The following is a 21,032-nucleotide window of genomic DNA, read 5'->3' on the forward strand; positions in this document are numbered from 1 at the left end:
TGAGTACTTTCGAACTGCAATGCATTTGCTCTTGGATTCTGACTAATAAGTGTAGTTACCGAGCGTGGAACATGGTGACTGAAACTGGTCATCCTCCTACCACATCTAATCTCTACCAGGACATTGTCACGTTTTACTTACACTTTTTATATGAAACTGGTCATCCTCTTACATTTACATTTTACATTTTAGTCATTTAGCAGACGCTCTTATCCAGAGCGACTTACAGTTAGTGAATACATGTTTTATATATTTTCTTCATACTGGTCCCCCGTGGGAATCGAACCCACAACCCTGGCGTTGCAAACGCCATCCTCTATCAACTGAGCTACATCCCTGCTGGCCATTCCCTCCCCTACCCTGGACAACGCTAGGCCAAGCGAAAGCCCCAAAACATCACTGCGCTAGAGGAGATCTGCATGGAGGAATGGGCCAAAATACCAGCAACAGTGTGTGAAAACCTTGTGAAGACTTACAGAAAACGTTTGACCTGTGTCATTGCCAACAAAGGGTATATAACAAAGTATTGAGAAACTTTTGTTATTGACCAAATACTTATTTTCCACCATAATTTGCTAATAAATTAATTAAAAATCCTACAATGTGATTTTCTGGATTTTTTTTCCTCATTTTGTCTGTCATAGTTGACATGTACCTATGATGAAAATTACAGGCCTCTCATCTTTTTAAGTGGGAGAACTTGCACAATTGGTGGCTGACTAAATACTTTTTTTCCCCACTGTAGATGGTACTGTTAAAGTTAGAGCACTGCTGTGGTAATCAGTATATGGCTGTATACCCATCAGACTGTATCAAATGGACAGTGGTATGAAGTACTTAAGTAAAAATACTTCAAAGTACTATTAAGTAGTTTTTGGGGGTATCTATAGTTTACTATTTATATTTTTGACAACTTTTACTTCACTACATTCCTAAAGAAAATAATGTACTTTTTACTCCATACATTTTCCCTGACACCCAAAAGTACTCGTTACATTTTGAATGTTTAGCAGGACAGGAAAATGGTCTAATTCACACACTTATCATCTCTACTGCCTCTGATCTGGCGGACTCACTAAACCACAAATGCTTCATTTGTAAATGATGTCTGAGTGCTGGAGTCTGCCCCTGGCTTTCTGTAAAAAAAAAAAAAAAAAAAAGGACAATTGTGCTGTCTGGTTTGATTAATATAAGGAATTTGAAATCATAAATTTACTTTTGATACTTAAGTATATTTAAAAACAAATACTTTTACTCAAGTAGTATTTTACTGGGTGACTTTCACTTTTACTTGAGTCTTTCTATTAAAAGTATATTTTCTTTTACTCAAGTATGACAAATTAGGTACTTTTTCCACCACTGCAAATGAAAAGGTCACAACTTCTAGTTCAGTACATGTATGAGCTACAATACTATCACAGAAGTCTGAAATATACAGTGCAGAGGAGTCCCTACTTCCTCCCTGACCTCTGACCATATCCTCATTATGATAAATGGTCAGTTCTGTCAGCTCCTCCTGAAGCCCAGAGATCTCTTGGTCTTTCTTCAAACACTCTTCTTCAAACTCTGACCAGTGAGTGATTTCCTCACCGAACATCAATATATTCTGCTCCTGTAAAAAGTGGGATTACAATGTTACAGCTACAATCAATACCAACCTCAAATATGGTGCACAGCCCTCTGAGCCAACCATAGTGCTAACAACCATCAGATCTGGGCTATCAATAAAGTGGCTACATGGATGTTTTGATTTCAGACTGATCCCCACCAATCTGTATAAAATAATGTTCCTTTCTGCAGCCATTAACCTGCAGGCTTCAGAGAAAAACATTTCCAGTTGAGCATGGTTGCAGAAGCACAACACTGGCTGAAAGGTTACAAACAATCCAACGGCTTAAAGGGGCTGACAATTATACTTTTAAAGGCAACCAAAGGTAAAATGTGGACTTTATTACAGATTCATACATTTCAATAAGCTGGTGACATTAATTAACTTACAACTAAGGGAGGGGTCAGATTTAGGTAGACTTTGGGATGCTCTGCTGATGATCTGGCACATAATGGACACTTCTGATTCCTCAACTAAAGGCTGGGAATGGGAATGAGAGTGCTACTTACACAGTGCTGGGAAGGGATCACAGCAGTGATTGAATGAGGGTATGAGGCATGAGTTGAGGTGTTCAGAGGCTTGACCAGTGCAGGACAGGATTTGACTGGGAAGACAAAAAACAATAACACAACACACTGCACAGTTAGACAAAATAGCTAAGAATGAGTTAGTCCAAGCAAGGAGTAAAATAATTGATGTGTAATAATGTAAATGTGTTTGTGTATGTGATTGACTCTACATACAGTACTGAGAGAAAATTGGTAGGGGTACTCACAGTGCTTGGAGGGGAAACATTCAATGTGCCAGTGGATGAGCGGGCACATGAGACGTGGCTTCAGTTCATGTCAGGAGTTGACAATGGTAGTGGAGCGGAGTAGTCATCACCTCTTAAAATCAGGGAACAGGAGGGGACTTGGCTGTAAACACAAATTACACATACATTCCATTACAGCTGCGCCATCGTAGGTTTGGACAACACGTTTTACTATTGACCGCCGACCTGAACAGAAATTGAGAAGGTGAGCCCGGGCGACCGGCCACGCTCCATTTCACTTTGACTACGACCTCAGATCAGACGAGACAACCCGCTGAATTTAAGCATATTACTAAGCGGAGGAAAAGAAACTAACAAGGATTCCCTCAGTAGCGGCGAGCGAAGAGCCCAGCGCCGAATCCCCGTCCGTCCGGCGGGCGCGGGAAATGTGGCGTATAGAAGACCGCTTTGCCCGGTGTCGATCGGGGGCCTGAGTCCTTCTGATCGAGGCTCAGCCCGTGGACGGTGTGAGGCCGGTAACGGCCAGTTAATCTCAGACATCTCAAAATGCATAAAGTCAAACACAAACTGCACATCTCGCTCACTTGACACATCAAAGTAGGCCAAGAAACGTTCCTGAATAAAGCCCTGATCATCAGGCTGCAGCTACCTTGTATTTGTTCGTATAAATTATATTTAGACTAGATGAGGAGGGGGATTTCCTCTACCCAGACAACAACAGATAGACAATAGAACTCACAGGGCTGAGCTTGCTTTATGCATGTTTGCATCATGCAGGCCTATGCAACTGTAGGCCTTATAAAAAACAATTACTCACATCTGTCATCACTATTATGTTGACTGATTAATTCCAGTTAATAATTTGGGCTTAAAAACGTATAGGCAGCCTAGCCAGCCTAATGTTGAATATAAACTACATTTTCTCCTGACACACGTCATGGACTATAAATACATAACGTTACCAATTAGTTTACCCTGACCAGCTGGACAGGTCGCATAGGATATGCAGCTGCTCTTATTAATAGCCTACAGTTGATCAAACTGAAAAATATTCTCGTTTTCATCCCATACAGCATGTCAGATCTCTAATGTTTAGGTGTAGGCTGCTGCAACATTTATGTCATGAGTTTTTTCTTGTCTGTCCGGAGTGATTATGTGATATCATCTTTGCTAAATAAATACCAGAGGAAAGTGGAAAGCGCTGCATCAACCTCTCTCTTGAATCTAACTTTTAAATGGGTGATGCGATGTAAGCTATCAAATCATTCTGAATTGTTTTCGACATCAGAGAAAAGACAGTGGAAAGTTCAATATGTTCAGCAGTAAAGCATCGTAAGGTGCAATTACCTCTGCAAGCTCCTTCTAGTTGCCCTTGTTGGCTGACCTTTCGCTCTTAGCGTGTCCTGGCATGCCCAAAAACACCGGTTGAGAACATCCGTGCTTCTCGTCGTGTTGCGCAGTTTGAATACGCAGACCTTCGTCATAATACATGCAGATTTATGCCAGAAACAACTTCTTCGACGAGGTTTAACGGTGGTTGGCATCCAATTTGTTGCATTACCGCCACCTACTAGACTGGAGTTCAACTCTCTTATCTTTCCTTGAAAAATAAAATAAACCAAAGCAAAGAAATATCCTACCATCTAACACTACACTCACACCTTCAACACTACAACCCTACCCTTCTCCACTGTTTAAATACACTCACTCCTACCTCATGCGATCAACCTGAATTGATGGGACATCACCACTTAACACTCCCTGTAACTCTTCTGCTGTCAAGTCTCGCACACCCAAATATCTCTCTGCAGCTGCCACCACCACTGCAATTTTATTCGATTTGCATTCCATCCCTGCAGTACAATTAATAACCATTGCTATAAACGCTAAAAATCCAATCTTGCTGAACCATATATAACTTTTTGGTTTATCCCTCTGTACTGGTACATCTCTACTACTCACACCATTTCTCTCAGGATCCCTCCCCCTTGACCCATCTTCCTCTACTTTCTTCACTGCCTCCCCCATTTGTTTAACTCTGAGCACCTTCTCCCTCTGCCCAACAGAAACACAAACAATTATCACTAGACCACTTCGGGTTACCCTCACCGATTCCACTATACCCAACGCTTTTTTCACCCATCTTGAAACCACAAATGGATCAGCCAAAAGGCAAGGATCCAATTTTTCCACAAACTACACTCCTACTGTCGCAGACTCATCTTTATCCTGACCCTCTGCGCAAGCCTCTGGCTCCGAGCACTTCACCACACCTACCACCTCCGATACTTCACCCTCATTCAGTTCCATTTCTACTCCTGTCTTCAGCTCACTTTGCTTACATTTCCTACCACTCTTCTTTAACAAACCTTCTCCCCGCCATTTTTACCGACTCAAACTCACAGTCTTCCTCCCTCTCTCTCTTAGACCTTCTCTGCCTCTCTTTTTCCCTCCTCATTCATCCAAGTATACCTCTCCTTATGATAATACTGCATTTCTCTAAACCTATATCTGTTTCTTGCCTTCTCTAAGGACTCCATTTCCCCCTCCTTTCCCTTCCGGCGTCTATTCTATCCTCGGCCTTGACCTCTTCATTGCTCTCCTCTTCTGATCCGCTGTCCTCCTGAATCACCATAGTCTTCCGATCCCTCATCCGAGCTGTTATCCTCACTATCATCGGGACTTACTCCCTTTCCAACTGCTCGTCTTTTGCGCTGAAGACGCCATGCTCCACCCCTCAGTCGGTCTTCTCTCTGCTTCCAAACAACCGCCTCGACCCCTACCAGCTCGCTCAGAGCACCCTCCGTTGTCACGTGTTGCTGACTAAACTCTGAGTTGCCAATTCTTGTTCTCCTCCCTATGCCAGAAACTTGAATCAGATGTGGGCATTCTTCTTCTTCTTCCTCTTCTATGGCAGACTACAACCCAAAAAGGTGCATTGCCGCCACCAACTGGACGGGTTGAAACCAAAACAAGGTAAAAAGAAAATCCATACGTAATCGGGAAACTAACTTAATCCACCCAAATAAAAATAGTACATTGACAAAACAAAACAAAACTCCTACTTCTTCCTTCTTTCTAATCTCCATATCTCCCTTCTCAGGCTGTAGGGCATGAGAGGATGGTACGGCTTGTGACAATATTCCAAGTAACTCCTTCGCTGAGAAATATTTCAGCCCCAGGAACCGCTCTTCCGCTTCCACAATGATTTCTATCTTCCTGGACCTTCTCTCCACCTTGGCAGTGCCATTTTTCACCATCGCTATAAAGGCCACCTTCTTAACCTTTAAAATGTCAGGATCCAGCTGGTGAAAGTCACCCCCTGCAGCGAAGGCCCATCCACCACCATGGACTCTTCAGGTGCACCATTCAAACCCTCAACCCTTTTAACAGCTGCTGCATATGAAATGCTCTGGTCAGCCCTGACTTTGGCCACCTCACTCTCTTTCACCCTTGTGGGGCATTCGAAAGACGTGGCTCCATGGTTCCCACCACAACTGCAACATTTCACATTTTCCTCACTTTTATAAACACATAATATGATATTTTCCACAACTTGAACATCTCTGCTTCTCCCTTCTGCAAATACTTGAAACATGACCAAAAGCTTAACAATGGTCACACTGCATTGGTCTTGGGATAAATGATCTTACTCTGTAGTTTATATACCAAAACTGCACTTGAGTAGGGAGAGACTCCATATCAAAAAACAAAAGAACAGATAGACTTCACTTTTTCATCATTCACCACTCGATTCATCCGACGTGCATCAAATCACTCCAGGAATATTTTTAATCGACTTCCCATGAGACGCCAGATATAACCCCCTTGAGGGGTGCCCTATTCAGAAGAGACACGCACACACACACAACACTTCAAACTTATCAAATCGGTTAAGACAACGCACGTTCCTTCTGATCCTCAGAAGCACAAAAAAATCTAAACAAGCCCGCCTCTCGTGATCCTCACAGCCTTCACTTTACCCATCACTCTCTCCACCAGTTTGGATATCTCAAATGGATTCTTCAAGATTGGTACTTTGATAAGCTGCTCCTTAACAAACCTTCCTCCTACAAGATATAAAGGGACATTCTCATCACTGTACACTACTTTGCTCCGTTTTCCATTCTTTTGAACAATACTCCTTGATTCTACCGCCATTGTAGTGGAACAGGTTGAGAGCTTCAAGTTCCTTGGTGTCCACATCAACAACAAACTATCATGGTCCAAACACACCAAGACAGTCGTGAAGAGGGCACGACAAAGCCTATTCCCCCTCAGGAGACTGAAAAGATTTGGCATGGGGCCTCAGATCCTCAAAAAGTTCTACAGCGGCACCATCGAGAGCATCCTGACTGGTTGCATCACCGCCTGGTATGGCAACTGCTCGGCCTCCAACCGCATGGCACTACAGAGGGTAGTGTGTACGGCCCAGTACATCACCGGGGCCAAGCTTCCTGCCATCCAGGACCTCTATATCAGACGGTGTCAGAGGAAGGCCCTCAAAATTGTCAAAGACTTCAGCCACCCTAGTCATAGACTGTTCTCTCTTCTACCGCACGGCAAGCGGTACCGGAGCGCCAAGTCTAGGTCCGAAAGGCTTCTTAACAGCTTCTACCCCCAAGCCATAAGACTCCTGAACAGCTAATCATGGCTACCCAGACTACTTGCACTGCCCCCCCACCCCACCCCACCCCATCCCATCCCCCTCTTTTACGCTGCTGCTACTCTGTTTATTATTTATGCATAGTCACTTTAACTCTACCCACATGTACATATTACCTCGACTAGCCGGTGCCCCCGCACATTGACTCTGTACCGGTACCCCCCTGTATATAGCTTACCTACTGTTATTTTATTTTACTGCTGCTCTTTAGTCATTTGCTATTATTTTTTACTTAAATAAAAAAAATGTCACTGTAATGTCTACACCTGTTGTATTCGCATGTGGAAAATAACATTTGATTTGATTTGTATTCAGAATCCACTTCATCATCCGCTTCCACCATCTTTCCTTTCCTCTGGTTCAGGATGTGGGCAGAAAATATGCTCCCTGCTTTTGTTTTGCCGTTTAGCTGAACAATCGATGTTCTTCAGGTCACTGTACCCACCTTTCGACCAAGGCTCAGACTTTCCAAAAGCAGGCAGGGCCAGCAATACAGGCGGCCTGATGAAAGGCTCCCTGTTCACCAGCTATACTGTTGATACCAGTTGGTATTGAACGCCCTCACCTTTTCATCCTTCTTCATGAAACTGACCTCAGGCAGAGCTCGACCCTCGCTTTTAATTCGCACCTTTTACGTGTACCCCAGAGAATGAAAGGGGTTCTTCAACAAAAAGTCCACAACATTTTCGGCAGTGTTGGTAATTCTACCATTCTGGTGGAGAAAACTGCACACTCGCGCTGGTAGCTAGCTACTGAAGTTAGCAAGGCACATTTAAATAAATTGCACTAACTGGACACAAACATAAAGTTCTAAAACCAAGAAAACAATTTATAATATACCTCCTCCGTCTCCTGTAATTTGAAAAAACTAATTTGAATGGAATAATATCCAAAAAATGCTCAACTATCACTCTTCACTCTTAATCTTTATCCAACAATGTCACCAAGCTTCTCAACACATAGAACCCCCATAATGCTCTGTGGCACAATCCCAATACAACACACTAGGTTCATTCTCTGATCCTAATTCTATGATTGGATGGACAACATGTCAGTTCATACTGCAAAAGTTTTGATTGGTTGGAGGACATCCTCTGGAAGTGGTCATAATTACCATGTATGTCTATGGAAGGGGGTGAGGCCTACGAGCCTCCTAGGTTTTGCATTTAAGTCAATTTAGCCAGAGGAGGACGGAAGCTAGCTGTCCTCCGGCTACGCCATAGTGCTACCCCAGAGAGTGCTGTTGAAGTTACTGTAGACCTTCATTGCAAAACAGTGTATTTTAATCAATTATTTGGTGACATATGGATATATTTAGTATAGTTATCTAAAAAGGATAACTTTTTAAATGTTTCACTATTTTTATGAAATTTCACTGAGGATGGTTCTCCCCTTCCTCCTCTGAGGAGCCTCCATTGATGTAGATTATCAACAACAAAAAATCTGTCCCTATTCACCCACTTTTCATGGAAAGGTTGTTCAACTATATACTAGATCTTGTGGTTTGGAAAGTGAATCAAATGATGGTAAACCAGCTTTTTAGTACTAATGTGGATTGTATTTAGGAAAAAAACAGCACATTATACAATGGTAAAATGTATATATTTGTATATGCAAATTAGCTGTAGCCTAATTTTGCAAAAATAACAGTCTGTGGTGGTTATTTTTTATTTCAGATAACATTATTTACAACTCAAGGTGTCAAAAAAATAAAAATACACCCCCCTCCCAACATAAAAATATGTTCACATGACCCTCCCCTTGTATCGTAAAATAAATTGATCACCCTCCTCATAGAATTAACTCAAAATAATGTTTACACCCACAAATAAGAGCTGTAGCGACTGCTTTTGTGGCACAGTCTACGCCACGCAGGGCTACAAGCCAGAAGGTTGAGGGTTCGCCGCCCACCACAGACAAGCTCACCCTGCATCTAATTTAATGACAAAGTGAAAACAGGTTTAGAAATGTATTGAAAATAAAAAACAGAAATATCTTATTTACATAAGTATTCAGACCCTTTGTTATGAGACTGGAAATTGAGCTCAGGTGCATCCTGTTTCCATTGATCATCCTTGAGATGTTTCTACAACTTAATTGGAGTCCACCTGTGGTAAATTCTATTGATTGGACATGATTTGGAAAGGCACATACTGGTCTATGTAAGGTCCCACAGTTGACAGTGCATGTCAGAGTAAAACCAAGCCATGAGGTCGAAGGAATTGTGCATAGAGCTCTGAGACAGGATTGTGTTGAGGCACAGATATTGGGAAGGGTACCAAAACATTCCTGCAGCATTGAAGGTCCCCAAGAACACAGTGGCCTCCATCGATAAAATGGAAGAAGTTTGGAACCACCATGACTCTTCCTAGAGCTGGCCGCCCGGCCAAACTGAGCAATCAGGGGAGAAGGCCCTTGGTCAGGGAGGTGACCAAGAACCCGATGGTCACTCTGACAGAGCTCCAGAGTTCCTCTGTGGAGATGGTAGAACCTGATTATTTTGTCTCAACGCTAACGCTTGTATTTCTACAGAGACACAACAACTTACAGATGTACATAAAGGCCTACAAAAGGTATGTTCGTGTGCACACAGTGGTGGTGCGTGGGTAAAATCACTGGGGAAGCCAAGCCCCCCCTCCCCCCAAAATAGCCATATTACAACCTATGTGTTGTGATAATTGCGTTGTTTGCTCTATAACCTGTTAGTTCATATGCCTTGCGACCGTGACATATAGGCCTAAAGGCCGAGACATTAAGAAGACACAGTGGCAGAATAAATTCAACCACACCTTTGTTTTATCACAAAACCGGATAGCAAACTCTGTCCAATGAAGTACACAAAGCATATTGCATGTACAGTAACAGACAGTTACAAGACCTACAGCATGGTCAAGCAAGTTAATATTTCCAACATTTACGGACCACTAAACAACTATTGATTTAGAACCACAGAGAGTTACCGCAAGTCGCAAAGAAAACAGGAGCTGCCTCCACTGTTCCAGCACCATTTCAACATCATCAAATCACCTCTGTTTAGTCTAATACAGTGACAACTAAAAGACACCCAAAACAATTTGGTCTATTCTACGTAAGCGAAATATGTGGCTGTCCATGGTTCTGATTTCTGTGTGCGTTCGTGCAAGTAGAAAAAACATGTTGACTCGCCCTACTTGTAGAGAAACGCAGTACACACTTTTATTTGTTGTTGTCGTACTAGGACTCCTTGGCTACCTGGCTAAAATGCTTGCTCGCTAGCCTAACTTGCATTCATGGGCAACGTTAGCTAGTTAACATTAGCCTTCTACATCTAGCTACATATTGAACTTCCATCCTCTCAGGCCAGGGGCACAACAACGTATTAATTAATGGTTGGATCAGAATTGCCATTATAATCATTGGCCAGAACGGAGAATTAAGTAAAACCACAAGTCCAGATCCCGATCTCCATCCATGGCTAATTTAGGAAAGGGCCAATTTGAGCTAGCTGACTAGATAGCCACTGGAGGACAACAACAACGAGATGCAACAATTCAAGTTTTTCTGTCAATGACGTATGCTCTCAATGGGATTTGATAGGAGTTGCCAGGTCAAGTAAATTTTTTTGCCCAATGCCCACTAACAACCTGCACAGTAGGCCTGAAAACAAGCCCAATTGCTTATTCTCACAGCAAGTGGGGAGTTGTCATGTCTATACAATAAACACTTTTTTTCATAACGTTATCGACCCAATTAAGAAGAAATATCATAGTAACTCGTAACGACGTTAGAAGCAAAATTCGGGTTTCCTCAAAATAATAATGATTACAAGCTATGACATGACATAATAATGGAATTTGAATATGTGGCAAGAGAAACGATCATTTGCCCTTATTAAACTCACCAGATCATTTTCCATCAATGAATGCCGATTTAACTAGTTTGACTGCTATGATTAAGCAATAAGGCATGAGGGGGTATGATATATGGCCAATATACCATTGGCTAAGGGCTGTTCTTAAGCACAACACAACACAGTGCGCCTGGATACAGCCGTTAGCCATGGTATATTGGCCATATACCACAAACCTTCTGGGTGCCTTATTGATATTATAAACTGGCTACCACTGTAATTAGAACAGTAAAAATGTAATGTTTTGTCATCAGCATTTCAGCCAATCAGCATTCAGGGCTCGAACCAGGTTTATAAATGTAAATAAATCCCCTTTGCACATGTGCATAAATAAAGATAAATCTGACAGGAGAGTTCTGAGTGGTAAGAGTTGGACAGAGGATCTCGAAATCTCTGAGCAAGAAACACTTGGATGAACACATTTTTTTAAAATGTTATTTTCTGGCAATTGTGCTGTTATGTGTTAAGATTACAAGACTATTTGCGAGATTGAATTGTCATTTCAATAGGCATAGGCTACAGACTAAAATCAGGGTTTATGATCGTAATTACATTTTCCCATAGTTTGCTTAGCTAAAGGAAGGTAGCCTATAGCCCCTGATAGGCCTACATCTCATTTCAGATAGTCTACAGTAACCTAGACAAGATGTAGTCCCCTGTAGCTCAGTTGGTAGAGCATGGCGCTTGCAACGCCAGGGTTGTGGGTTCGTTTTCCCACGGGGGGCCAGTATGAAAATGTATGCACTAACTGTAAGTCGCTCTGGATAAGAGCGTCTGCTAAATGACTAAAATGTCAAATGTAATGTAAACTGAACGATTTAGCAGCTTGCTTAGTTCAAATTAACAGACAAATTTATTCAACATGAATAGCGAGGCGATTTCGCAATAAGAAGTGCTTGTGTTTCCCAATAGCCAGCTGGAATAGGCTACTGAGGATGGGGTCATAATTTCAATCACTGAATTAAATATTAATAATCTATATGAACTGAATATGCTTGTCAACAACAGCCAGTGTTTGTGTTTTACCTGTAGCCTAATCTGACTACTGTTAACGCCAATCTAATGTGTTCTTAATAACACAACGCTACAACAACAAACTGAAGCCAGGCTATTTATTAAATTGGTTTGCCAGCTCCAGGTAGGCTACACAAGAGGCACAAATTGATTTGCAATGACTCCAGTGAAATCATAATTTAAACATATTTATTGTAACAAAAGGTAGCCTACAATGGCATATACATTAATAGGCTACTTGATGGCCAACAGAGGCAAATGTATAATTCTCCACATTTAGCCTAATGTCCGATTCATTGAGGACTTTTCCCCATAAAAAGAACCAAGCGAGGGAGTTCCATAACTTCCATTTAAAAATGTCCACTCGGGCAGCCCCCGAGACCCAAGACCTGAGCATGCATACAGCACTTCGCTTGATACCGTTTTCTTTAAGCAGTCAACATTAGAACGCAGTTTAAACCACCTCTGAGCGAATTTATGTAATGCGCTCTAGCGCGCCTAGTCGTTTTCCAGTGCTTTGTCTCCATTATTTATTTTATATGCATAAGTTCTAGCGTATTAATATGTTTTATCGACTTAGCTAAATATTCAGAAGTACTTTGTGATTAGTCTAGCGTACTCATCTGATGTTGTTACAGTATTTCTGACCCGAAATGGATGCGCATCGTGCTACGCAAGTGTATTTCTGTGTGGGCAGCTCCCCTGTAGGATAGGCTACATGGACGCTATTTTTGTGTGGGCAGCTCCCCTGACTCGAAGTCGACAGATCGATGTTGTCTTTAGTCAGTCTGACAGTCGGCCACCATCCTGTAGATTTCCACTTATTAGGGGAAGGAAGACACAAAGTCATAATTAACGTTTTAATAAGTTCCTGTCAGTTTGTACTATTTAACTCCTATGTCATTGTCAAGGGCATGGTATGAGAATTAAGAAGTTGTCAAGAGAGCACAGAGAGACTGGCACTTAACCTATGCATCTTTTTGTTGTCTGTTTCAGGTTTTCATTTTATGCTTGTATTTGGAAAGGATTGTGGTCCAGCAGAATACAAAACATCTGATGGGCAGTGCTGCCCAATGTGTGGTAAAGGTAATGTTCATTTTTTTACATGAGCTTTTTCAATGTTGTACAACAATTACACGTTACCAGTAAACAAGGGGCAGGCACATTTCTACAGGTAGCCTACAATATCTCTCACACTACAGTATTTCAGTAGGCCTCTTGCAGTAAATGGGAGGCATTGGTTTTGTCCGTACTACATACTTAAACTGCATACTATGTACTCATCGTCGCATACTATTTAGCACATACCGTTTAGTAAAAAGTAAGCCACAACGCAGTAGAGGCTCCTGACTGGCTGAGAAGGTGGGGCGGGGCCGAGTGTCACCGGGGGCCATAAAAAAAAACGTAATGATGCAGAGAGCTGTGTTCCATGAAACACTGGCTGTTTCCATGAAACTGTGGCCGTGTCCGAATACCCATACTTCCGTCCTAAATAGTAGGCCTTTGAGTATGCGAAAAAGGAACGTTTTATAGTGTAGTTGAGTGTTGTTTGTTCCTTTGAATAATGACAAACCGGGGCGTAGGTTGAACTACTTTTAATAAACATACTTCTGCTAGCAATCTCCTTGTGTAGCCATGCAAGGCATACTTCAATTTACCCCCCTCGCATAGCCTGCTGGCTAACGTAGTCTTCATGTTATTAACATAACACATCTTCCTTCCTTTATAATATAATAATAATAATAATAATAATAATAATAAGCCATTTAGCAGACGCTTTGGATGAAAGAAAACAATTTTTTCTCTAACTAAACATGTCACATCACAATTGTTTACTCAACCTGCATAACATGTAATTTTCAATAACACATTTACTTCCCCATTTTTTTTCTCAACTAAATTCAGTCTCTGTCCAACAATACTCTATTGTGGCTCTATTTCTTTTCACAAACAAAAACATCCAATCCAGATGCCCCTTTTTTTTCTCTTCCATATATATTTTTTTTAGCAATTCTCAATAAGCCTTTCAGGGGCTCTGACAGTCATTTTTGGTCGTTCTGCTGAAGTGCTTCCTGAAGCAGTTGGACAGCGTTCATTGTCAAGTCAGGGTTTTCTGACTGAATTGTCCATTGGTAAAGGAATTTGACACTTCAGCAGTATCCCCTGATGATCCTCAGTCCCTTGAGTGAATGGCTGAAGCCTTAGTTCCACTCTGTTTTGTCTCAGTTGTGATCCATGCTCCGTGTGGATCTCATAGGATCGCGGTGCAACTTCTCTCTGCACGCACCCTTGCTGCATCCAAGTTCCTGTAGTGACATCTCGGAGTCGTACATGATCTCCAGGTTTCAGTTCAGGTAAGTGTCTTGCACTTTTGTCTTTCTGTTTTTCCTTTGCGAGTTTGATGTTGTGAACACCTCTGGGTGTTAACAAGTCCTCATGGATGGGTAGGTTGGTTCTGATGCGACGTCCCATCAACATTTGTGCAGGTGAAAGTCCATTCTGCAGCGGTGCGCTGCGGTAGATCAGACTTTTTAGGAAGTCCTCCTTTCCATCATGTGCCTTTTTCATCAGACCTTTGACAATTTTGACTGAACTTTCTGCTAAGCCGTTGGGGCTGGAGGTGTTGTCGGAACCCCCAGTCATTAGCGAACGATCGGAATTCAGAACTTGAGAACTGCGGGCCATTGTCAGAGTTCCTGAAGCAGATCCTTTGACTTTCCCGAAGCAAATCCTTTGTTTGCTCTCCCCAGGGCAACTGAACTGATTCTAGCGGCTGACCCTAAACATCGCCTGCGGAGGAGAGGCCTGCTGGTTCGACTTAGGAGGCGCGCACACCACCCACCGCTTCCAAGGATACTACTAATGTTCAGTCTTTGGTTAACAAGGTCGGCGAACTACGGGCAAGGATTTCTTTCCAGAGAGACGTCAAGGCCTGTAACATACTCTGTTTCATGGAAACATGGCTCTCTTAGGATATTCTGTCGGAATCGGTCCAGCCAGATGGGTTCTCAGTTCATCGCGCAAACAGGAGTTAATATCTCTCCGGGAAGCAGAAGGGCGGAGGTGTGTGTTTTTCATGATTAACGACTCATGGTGTAATTGTAGTAACATACAGGAACTCGAGTCCTTCTGTTCACCCGACCTAGAATATCTCACAATGAAATGCAGACCGTATTATCTCCCAAGATAATTTTCTTCGGTTATAGTCACGTCCATGTATATTCCCCCTCAAGCCGATACCACGACGGCCCTCATAACTTCACTGGACCTTATGCAAACTGGAAACCACATATCCTGAGGCTGCATTTATTGTAGTCGGGGATTTTAACAAAGCAAATTTGAGAACTAGGCTATTTGAACTTCCGGGATGGTTATAAGACCCTCCCCCGCCCTCCTTTCGGCAAATCTGACCACGACTCCATTTTGGTTCTCCCTTCATATAGGCAGAAACTCAAACAGGTAGTACCCGTGCTAAGGACTATTCAACGCTGGTCTGACCAATCGGAATCCACGCTTCAAGATTGTTTCGATCATGCGGCCTGGGATATGTTCCGGGTAGCTTCCAAATCTTTTTTTTTTTTTTGACCTACACTGAAACGGTGACTGAGTTTATCAGGAAGTGTATAGGTGATGTTGTGCCCACAGTGACTATTAAAACCTACCCTAACCAGAAACCGTGGTTAGATGGCAGCATTCGTGCGAATCTAAAAGCGCGAACCACTGCATTCAACCATGGGAAGGTGACTGGGAATATGGCAGAATACAAACAGTGTAGCTACTCACTCTGCAAGGCAATTCAACTGGCAAAACATCAGTATAGAGACAAAGTGGAATCGCAATTCAACAGCTCAGACACGAGACGCATGTGGCAGGGTCTACAGACAATCACGGACTACAAAAAGAAAACCAGCTACATCGCCGACATCTCGCTTCCAGACAAGCTAAACACCTTTGCCCGCTTTGAGGATAACACAGTGCCACTGACGAGGCCCACTACCAAGGACTGTGGCCTCTCCTTCTCCATGGCCAACGTGATTAAGACAGTTAAGCATGTTAACCCCCGCAAGGCTGCCGGCCCAGACGGCATCCCTAGCTGTGTCCTCAAGAGCATGCGCAGACAAGCTGGCTGGTGTGTTTATGGACATATTCAATCTCTCCCTTTCCCAGTCTGCTGTTCCCACATGCTTCTAGATGGCCACCATTGTTCCTGTACCCAAGAAAGCAAAGGTAATTGAACTAAATGACAATCACCCTGTAGCACTCAACTCTGTCATCATGAAGTGCTTTGAGAGACGAGTCAAGGATCATATCACCTCTACCTTACCTGTCACTCTAGACCCACTTCAATTTGCTTACCGCCCCATTAGATCCACAGACGATGCAATCGCCATCACACTGCCCTATCTCATCTGGACAAGAGGAATACCTATGTAAGAATGATGTTCATTGACTTTAGCTCAGTATTCAACACCATAGTACCCTCCAAGCTCATCATTAAGCTTGAGGCCCTGGGTCTGAACCCCGCCCTGTGCAACTGGGTCCTGGACTTCCTGACGGGCCGCCCCCAGGTGGTGAACTTCGCTGATCCTCAACACTGGGGCCCCACAAGGGTGCGTGCTCAGCCCCCTCCTGTACTCCCTGTTCACCCATGACTGCGTGGCCAAACACGCCTCCAACTCAATCATCAAGTTAGCAGACGACAACAGTAGTAGGCTTGATTACCAACAATGACGAGACCGCCTACAGGGAGGTGGTGAGGGCTCTGGGAGTGTGGTGCCAGGAAAATAACCTCTCACTCAACATCAACAAAACAAAGGAGATGATCGTGGACTTCAGGAAACAGCAGAGGGTGCAACCCCTATCCACATCGACGGGGCCGCAGTGGAGAAGGTGGAAAGTTTCAAGTTCCTTGGCGTACACATCACCGACAAACTGAAATGGTCCACCCACGCAGACAGTGTGGTGAAGAAGGGGCAACAGAGCCTCTTCAACCTCAGGAGGCTGAAGAAATTCGGCCTAACACTTAAAACCGTCACAAACTTTTACAGATGCACAATTAAGAGCATCCTGTCGGGCTCTATCACCGCCTGGTACGGCAACTGCACCGCCCACAACCGCAGGGCTCTCCAGAGGGTGGTGCTGTCAGCACCCGATGTCACAGGAAGGCCAAAAAGATAATCAAGGACATCAACCACCCGAGCCACTGCCTGTTCACCCCGCTATCATCCAGAAGGCGAGGTCAGTATAGGTGCATCAAAGCTGGGACCGAGAAAATGAAAAACAGCTTCTATCTCAAGGCCATCAGACTGTTAAATAGCCATCACTTGCACATTAGAGCCTATTGAAATCACTGGCCACTTTAAGAAATGGAACACTAGTCACTTAAATAATGTTTACATATCTTGCACTACTCATCTCATATGTATATACTGTATTCTATTCTATGATATTCTACTGTATCTTAGTCCATGCCGCTCTGTCATTGCTTGTCCATATGTATATATTCTTAAATCCCATTCTTTACTAGTTTTGTGCGTATTGGGTATATGATGTGAAATTGTTAGATATTACTGCACTGTTGGAGCTAGAAGCACAAGCATTTCGCTACACCCGCTATATCTGCTATACACGTATGTGACAAAATTTGATTTGAGTTCAGACGCAACCCCATGTCTTGCGAAGACTGATTTCAGATAGGTGATTACAGCTTTGCTGGAGGTAATTGGCAGTGTTGCTACTTCAGGGTAGTTTGAGAAGTAGTCGGTAACAACAATGTGACTTTTGCCATTGCAGTCAAAAAGGTCAACTCCAACTTAGTAGTAAGGGTCGGTTGGGTACTGGATGAGGCATTAGCGGTTCTGCTTGCTGCTTTGGCCTGGAGGTCAAACGCAGTTCACATGAAGCAGTGGTCTGGCTGATTTCCTGGTTCATTCTTGGCCAGTACATTACTTCTCGTGCTCGTCGTTTGCATTTTCCCTCACCCAAGTGGCCCTCGTATTTTCTGTAGCATTTCTTTGCGTAGTGTCATGGGAATGACAATCTTGTTGCCTTTGAACACCATGTCATCCACTACAGTGAGCTCTGCTCTGCACATCCAGTAATCCTGTATTCTCCTTGGACAGTTTTTCTGTGCAGGCCATCCTATCATTATTGTTTCTTTCAACTGTCATTGTTTGGTCAGCTGCTGTCTCTCTTTTGATCTGCGCCATTCTCTCAGAAGACACCGGAAGTGATGCAACGATCATGTCGACGTAGGCCTGAATCTGTGTTTTTCTGCATGTTGGCGCTCTCTTTCTTGTCGACTGCTCGAGAAAGAGTGTCGGCGGCGAACATGAACTTTCCCGGGGTGTAGATCATCTTCACATCATACTTTTGCAGTCTGATGAACATTCTCTGGATTCTCATTGGACAATCATTCAGTGGCTTAGACATGATTGACACCAATGGTTTGTGGTCTGTTTCTACTTGGAAGACTTGTCCGTAGACGTATTGGTGAAACCTTTCGCACACGTATGTGCTCGCCAGTAGTTCTCTCTATTTGTGCATATCTTGTTTCTGCGCCTGTCAAGGCTCTGGATGCATAAGCGACAGGTTGCCATGTGTCGTCATGCTTTTGCAAAATAACTGCTCCCAGGCCAAACTGTGATGCACCTAAGAAATCCTTGTGCTTTTCTCTGGATCATAGAACCTGAGCACTGGCTCTTCAGTGATTGCGTTCTTTAGGTTTTTGAAGCAGTTTTCCTGCTCATGGGACCATTCCCATTCGTTTATCTGTTCCAGAAGACATCGCACTGCTTTGCTTTATCTTGGCCAGGTCGCAGTTGTAAATGAGAACTTGTTCTCAACTGGCTTACCTGGTTAAATAAAGGTTAAATAAAAAATAAATAAATCTGAGTGGAGCAGACTGTGCTGACAGTTGAGGTATGAACTTTGCAAGGTAGGTGATCATGCCCATGAAGCGTCTCACGTCGTCCTTGTTCTTCGGGCGCTCCATGTTGCTGATGGTTTCCTCGGGACTGGTTTGACTCCATCCTCTGAAAGTACGTCTCCCACGAAGGTAAGTGTTTTCACACCAAACTCGCATTTGTCCTTGTTTAGTTTCAGGTTGACTTTCCGTGTCAGGTCCAGCACTTGTCTCGCGCGTTGTGTTCTTCTTTTGTGGACCCCCCCCCCCCCCCCAGTTGTACACATGTACAACTGGAGTAATTTTGTCATCAGTACATATGTTGTGTTCTCCAGGTAAACATCCGAGACCCTCGCACACGTCCTCGTACTCAGCCAGTAGCGATTCTTGGTCATTTTCAGTCTGTGATGTCACTACATACACTCTTTTCACCAAATTGAGCTTTTCACATGCTCTGATTCCTAGAATAGACTGTACACTCTCTTCCACGATCAGCAGCTGTCCTTTGAACTGTTTTCCTTTGTGCTGTAAAGTTACTATGCAGATTCCTTTAACTGGTACGTTCTCCCCAGTATAACCACTAACCTTCCTTTAACTGGTACGTTCTCCCCAGTATAACCACTAACCTTCCTTTTAACTGGTACGTTCTCCCCAGTATAACCACTAACCTTCCTTTAACTGGTACGTTCTCCCCAGTATAACCACTAACCTTCCTTTAACTGGTACGTTCTCCCCAGTATAACCACTAACCTTGATATAACTGGTACGTTCTCCCCAGTATAACCACTAACCTTGATTTAACTGGTACGTTCTCCCCAGTATAACCACTAACCTTCCTTTAACTGGTACGTTCTCCCCAGTATAACCACTAACCTTGATTTAACTGGTACGTTCTCCCCAGTATAACCACTAACCTTGATTTAACTGGTACGTTCTCCCCAGTATAACCACCAACCTTGATTTAACTGGTACGTTCTCCCCAGTATAACCACTAACCTTGATTTAACTGGTACGTTCTCCCCAGTATAACCACTAACCTTGATTTAACTGGTACGTTCTCCCCAGTATAACCACTAACCTTCCTTTAACTGGTACGTTCTCCCCAGTATAACCAGTAACCTTGATTTTCACAGGGTGTATTTTGCTCTTCACTTTCAGTGTTTTGTAGTCATCCAGCGACAACAGGTTTACCTGAGCTCCAGTATCGAGCTTGAATGGTATTATAGTTTCATTCAGTCAATGGCACAATCCATTCAGCTTTTACTGCATTGCATATTTCCACAGAATCAACAAAGAATCCTTCAGTCTCCTCTTTTTCTTTGTAGCCTCAGCTTTGCAGCATTTTGAGAAATTATTATTTTTCCCACAGTTGTTACACGATTTACCATATGCAGGGCAATTTTTTGGGCTTGTGGGTAACTCCATTATCCACACGTAGTGTTTTCATTTCTCTTTTGCTTGTTTTTGTTTTGTAAAGCGTTGTGTTGCTCCTCTTTTTATTGTACTGACGTCTCATCCCTGCTCAGCTCTTTAGCTTGTGCTCTGGTGGTTTCAGCTGCTTCACACATTCACTGCTTTATCCAAAGTTAAATATTGCTTATGCAGCAATCTCTCCTTGAGTCCATTATCAAGTATGCCACAGACTATCCTGTCTTTCACTAGTGAGTCTTTCAGATTTTCAAATTCACACGTTTTGCTCAGTGTGTTCAGCTCAGCCAAGTACTGGTCAAAACTGACTCCCTGTTTCTGATCATGAGAGGAAAAACTTGTATCTCTCAAACGTGACGTTCTGGCTTGGTACAGTCAATGTCAAGTTTGCGTCGTCTAGCTGAAAGCTATTGTAAATGTCCAATGCATCCTCTCCATTTAACATGCAGAAAAATGTAAGCTTTCAGTTTGTCGTCATCTCCCCCTGCTCCACTGGCTGCTAGGTAGATATTGAATCTCTGCTTGAAACGTTTCCAATTGTCAGTTAGATTGCCTGTTAACTGCATAAGAGTAGGAGGACTAAGCCTATCCGTGACGGGAAACAGGAACAGTTTCAATTTCTCTTACTTCAGTAGGTTGCTCGTCAACAGATTCCAGTGCTGCTGTGGCTCGTTGGCATCGCTCTTGCAAGCTAGCATCTTCGACTACTCATTTCACTTGACTTGTGGTAGAATGTTCAATTTTCAG

The 21,032-nt window shown here is 43.1% G+C and overlaps 1 protein-coding gene and 1 long non-coding RNA gene across 2 annotated transcripts in view; one reads left to right on the plus strand and one right to left on the minus strand.

Annotated features, from left to right (window-relative positions):
* Positions 1-1,153: 1,153 nt before the first annotated feature.
* LOC311148039 lies at positions 1,154-3,853 on the minus strand. The gene is made up of 4 exons (XR_014614859.1): positions 3,732-3,853; positions 2,385-2,526; positions 2,119-2,213; positions 1,154-1,612 (listed from the first exon to the last, which is right to left on the minus strand). It is a non-coding gene; the product is annotated as an uncharacterized lncRNA (long non-coding RNA).
* A 9,648-nt stretch (positions 3,854-13,501) lies between these two features.
* LOC311148030 (tumor necrosis factor receptor superfamily member 5-like) overlaps positions 13,502-21,032 on the plus strand; it is a 195,006-nt gene continuing 187,475 nt past the window's right edge. The window contains exon 1 of the mRNA XM_084184919.1: positions 13,502-14,307. Coding sequence (XP_084041045.1) covers positions 14,189-14,307 — 119 coding nt within the window. The 5' untranslated portion in view covers positions 13,502-14,188. The remainder of the gene's footprint in view (positions 14,308-21,032) is intronic.

The sequence above is a fragment of the Coregonus lavaretus genome (genome assembly GCF_964263955.1).
Source record: "Coregonus lavaretus genome assembly, chromosome: 20".
In the NCBI taxonomy this organism is placed as follows: domain Eukaryota; kingdom Metazoa; phylum Chordata; class Actinopteri; order Salmoniformes; family Salmonidae; genus Coregonus; species Coregonus lavaretus.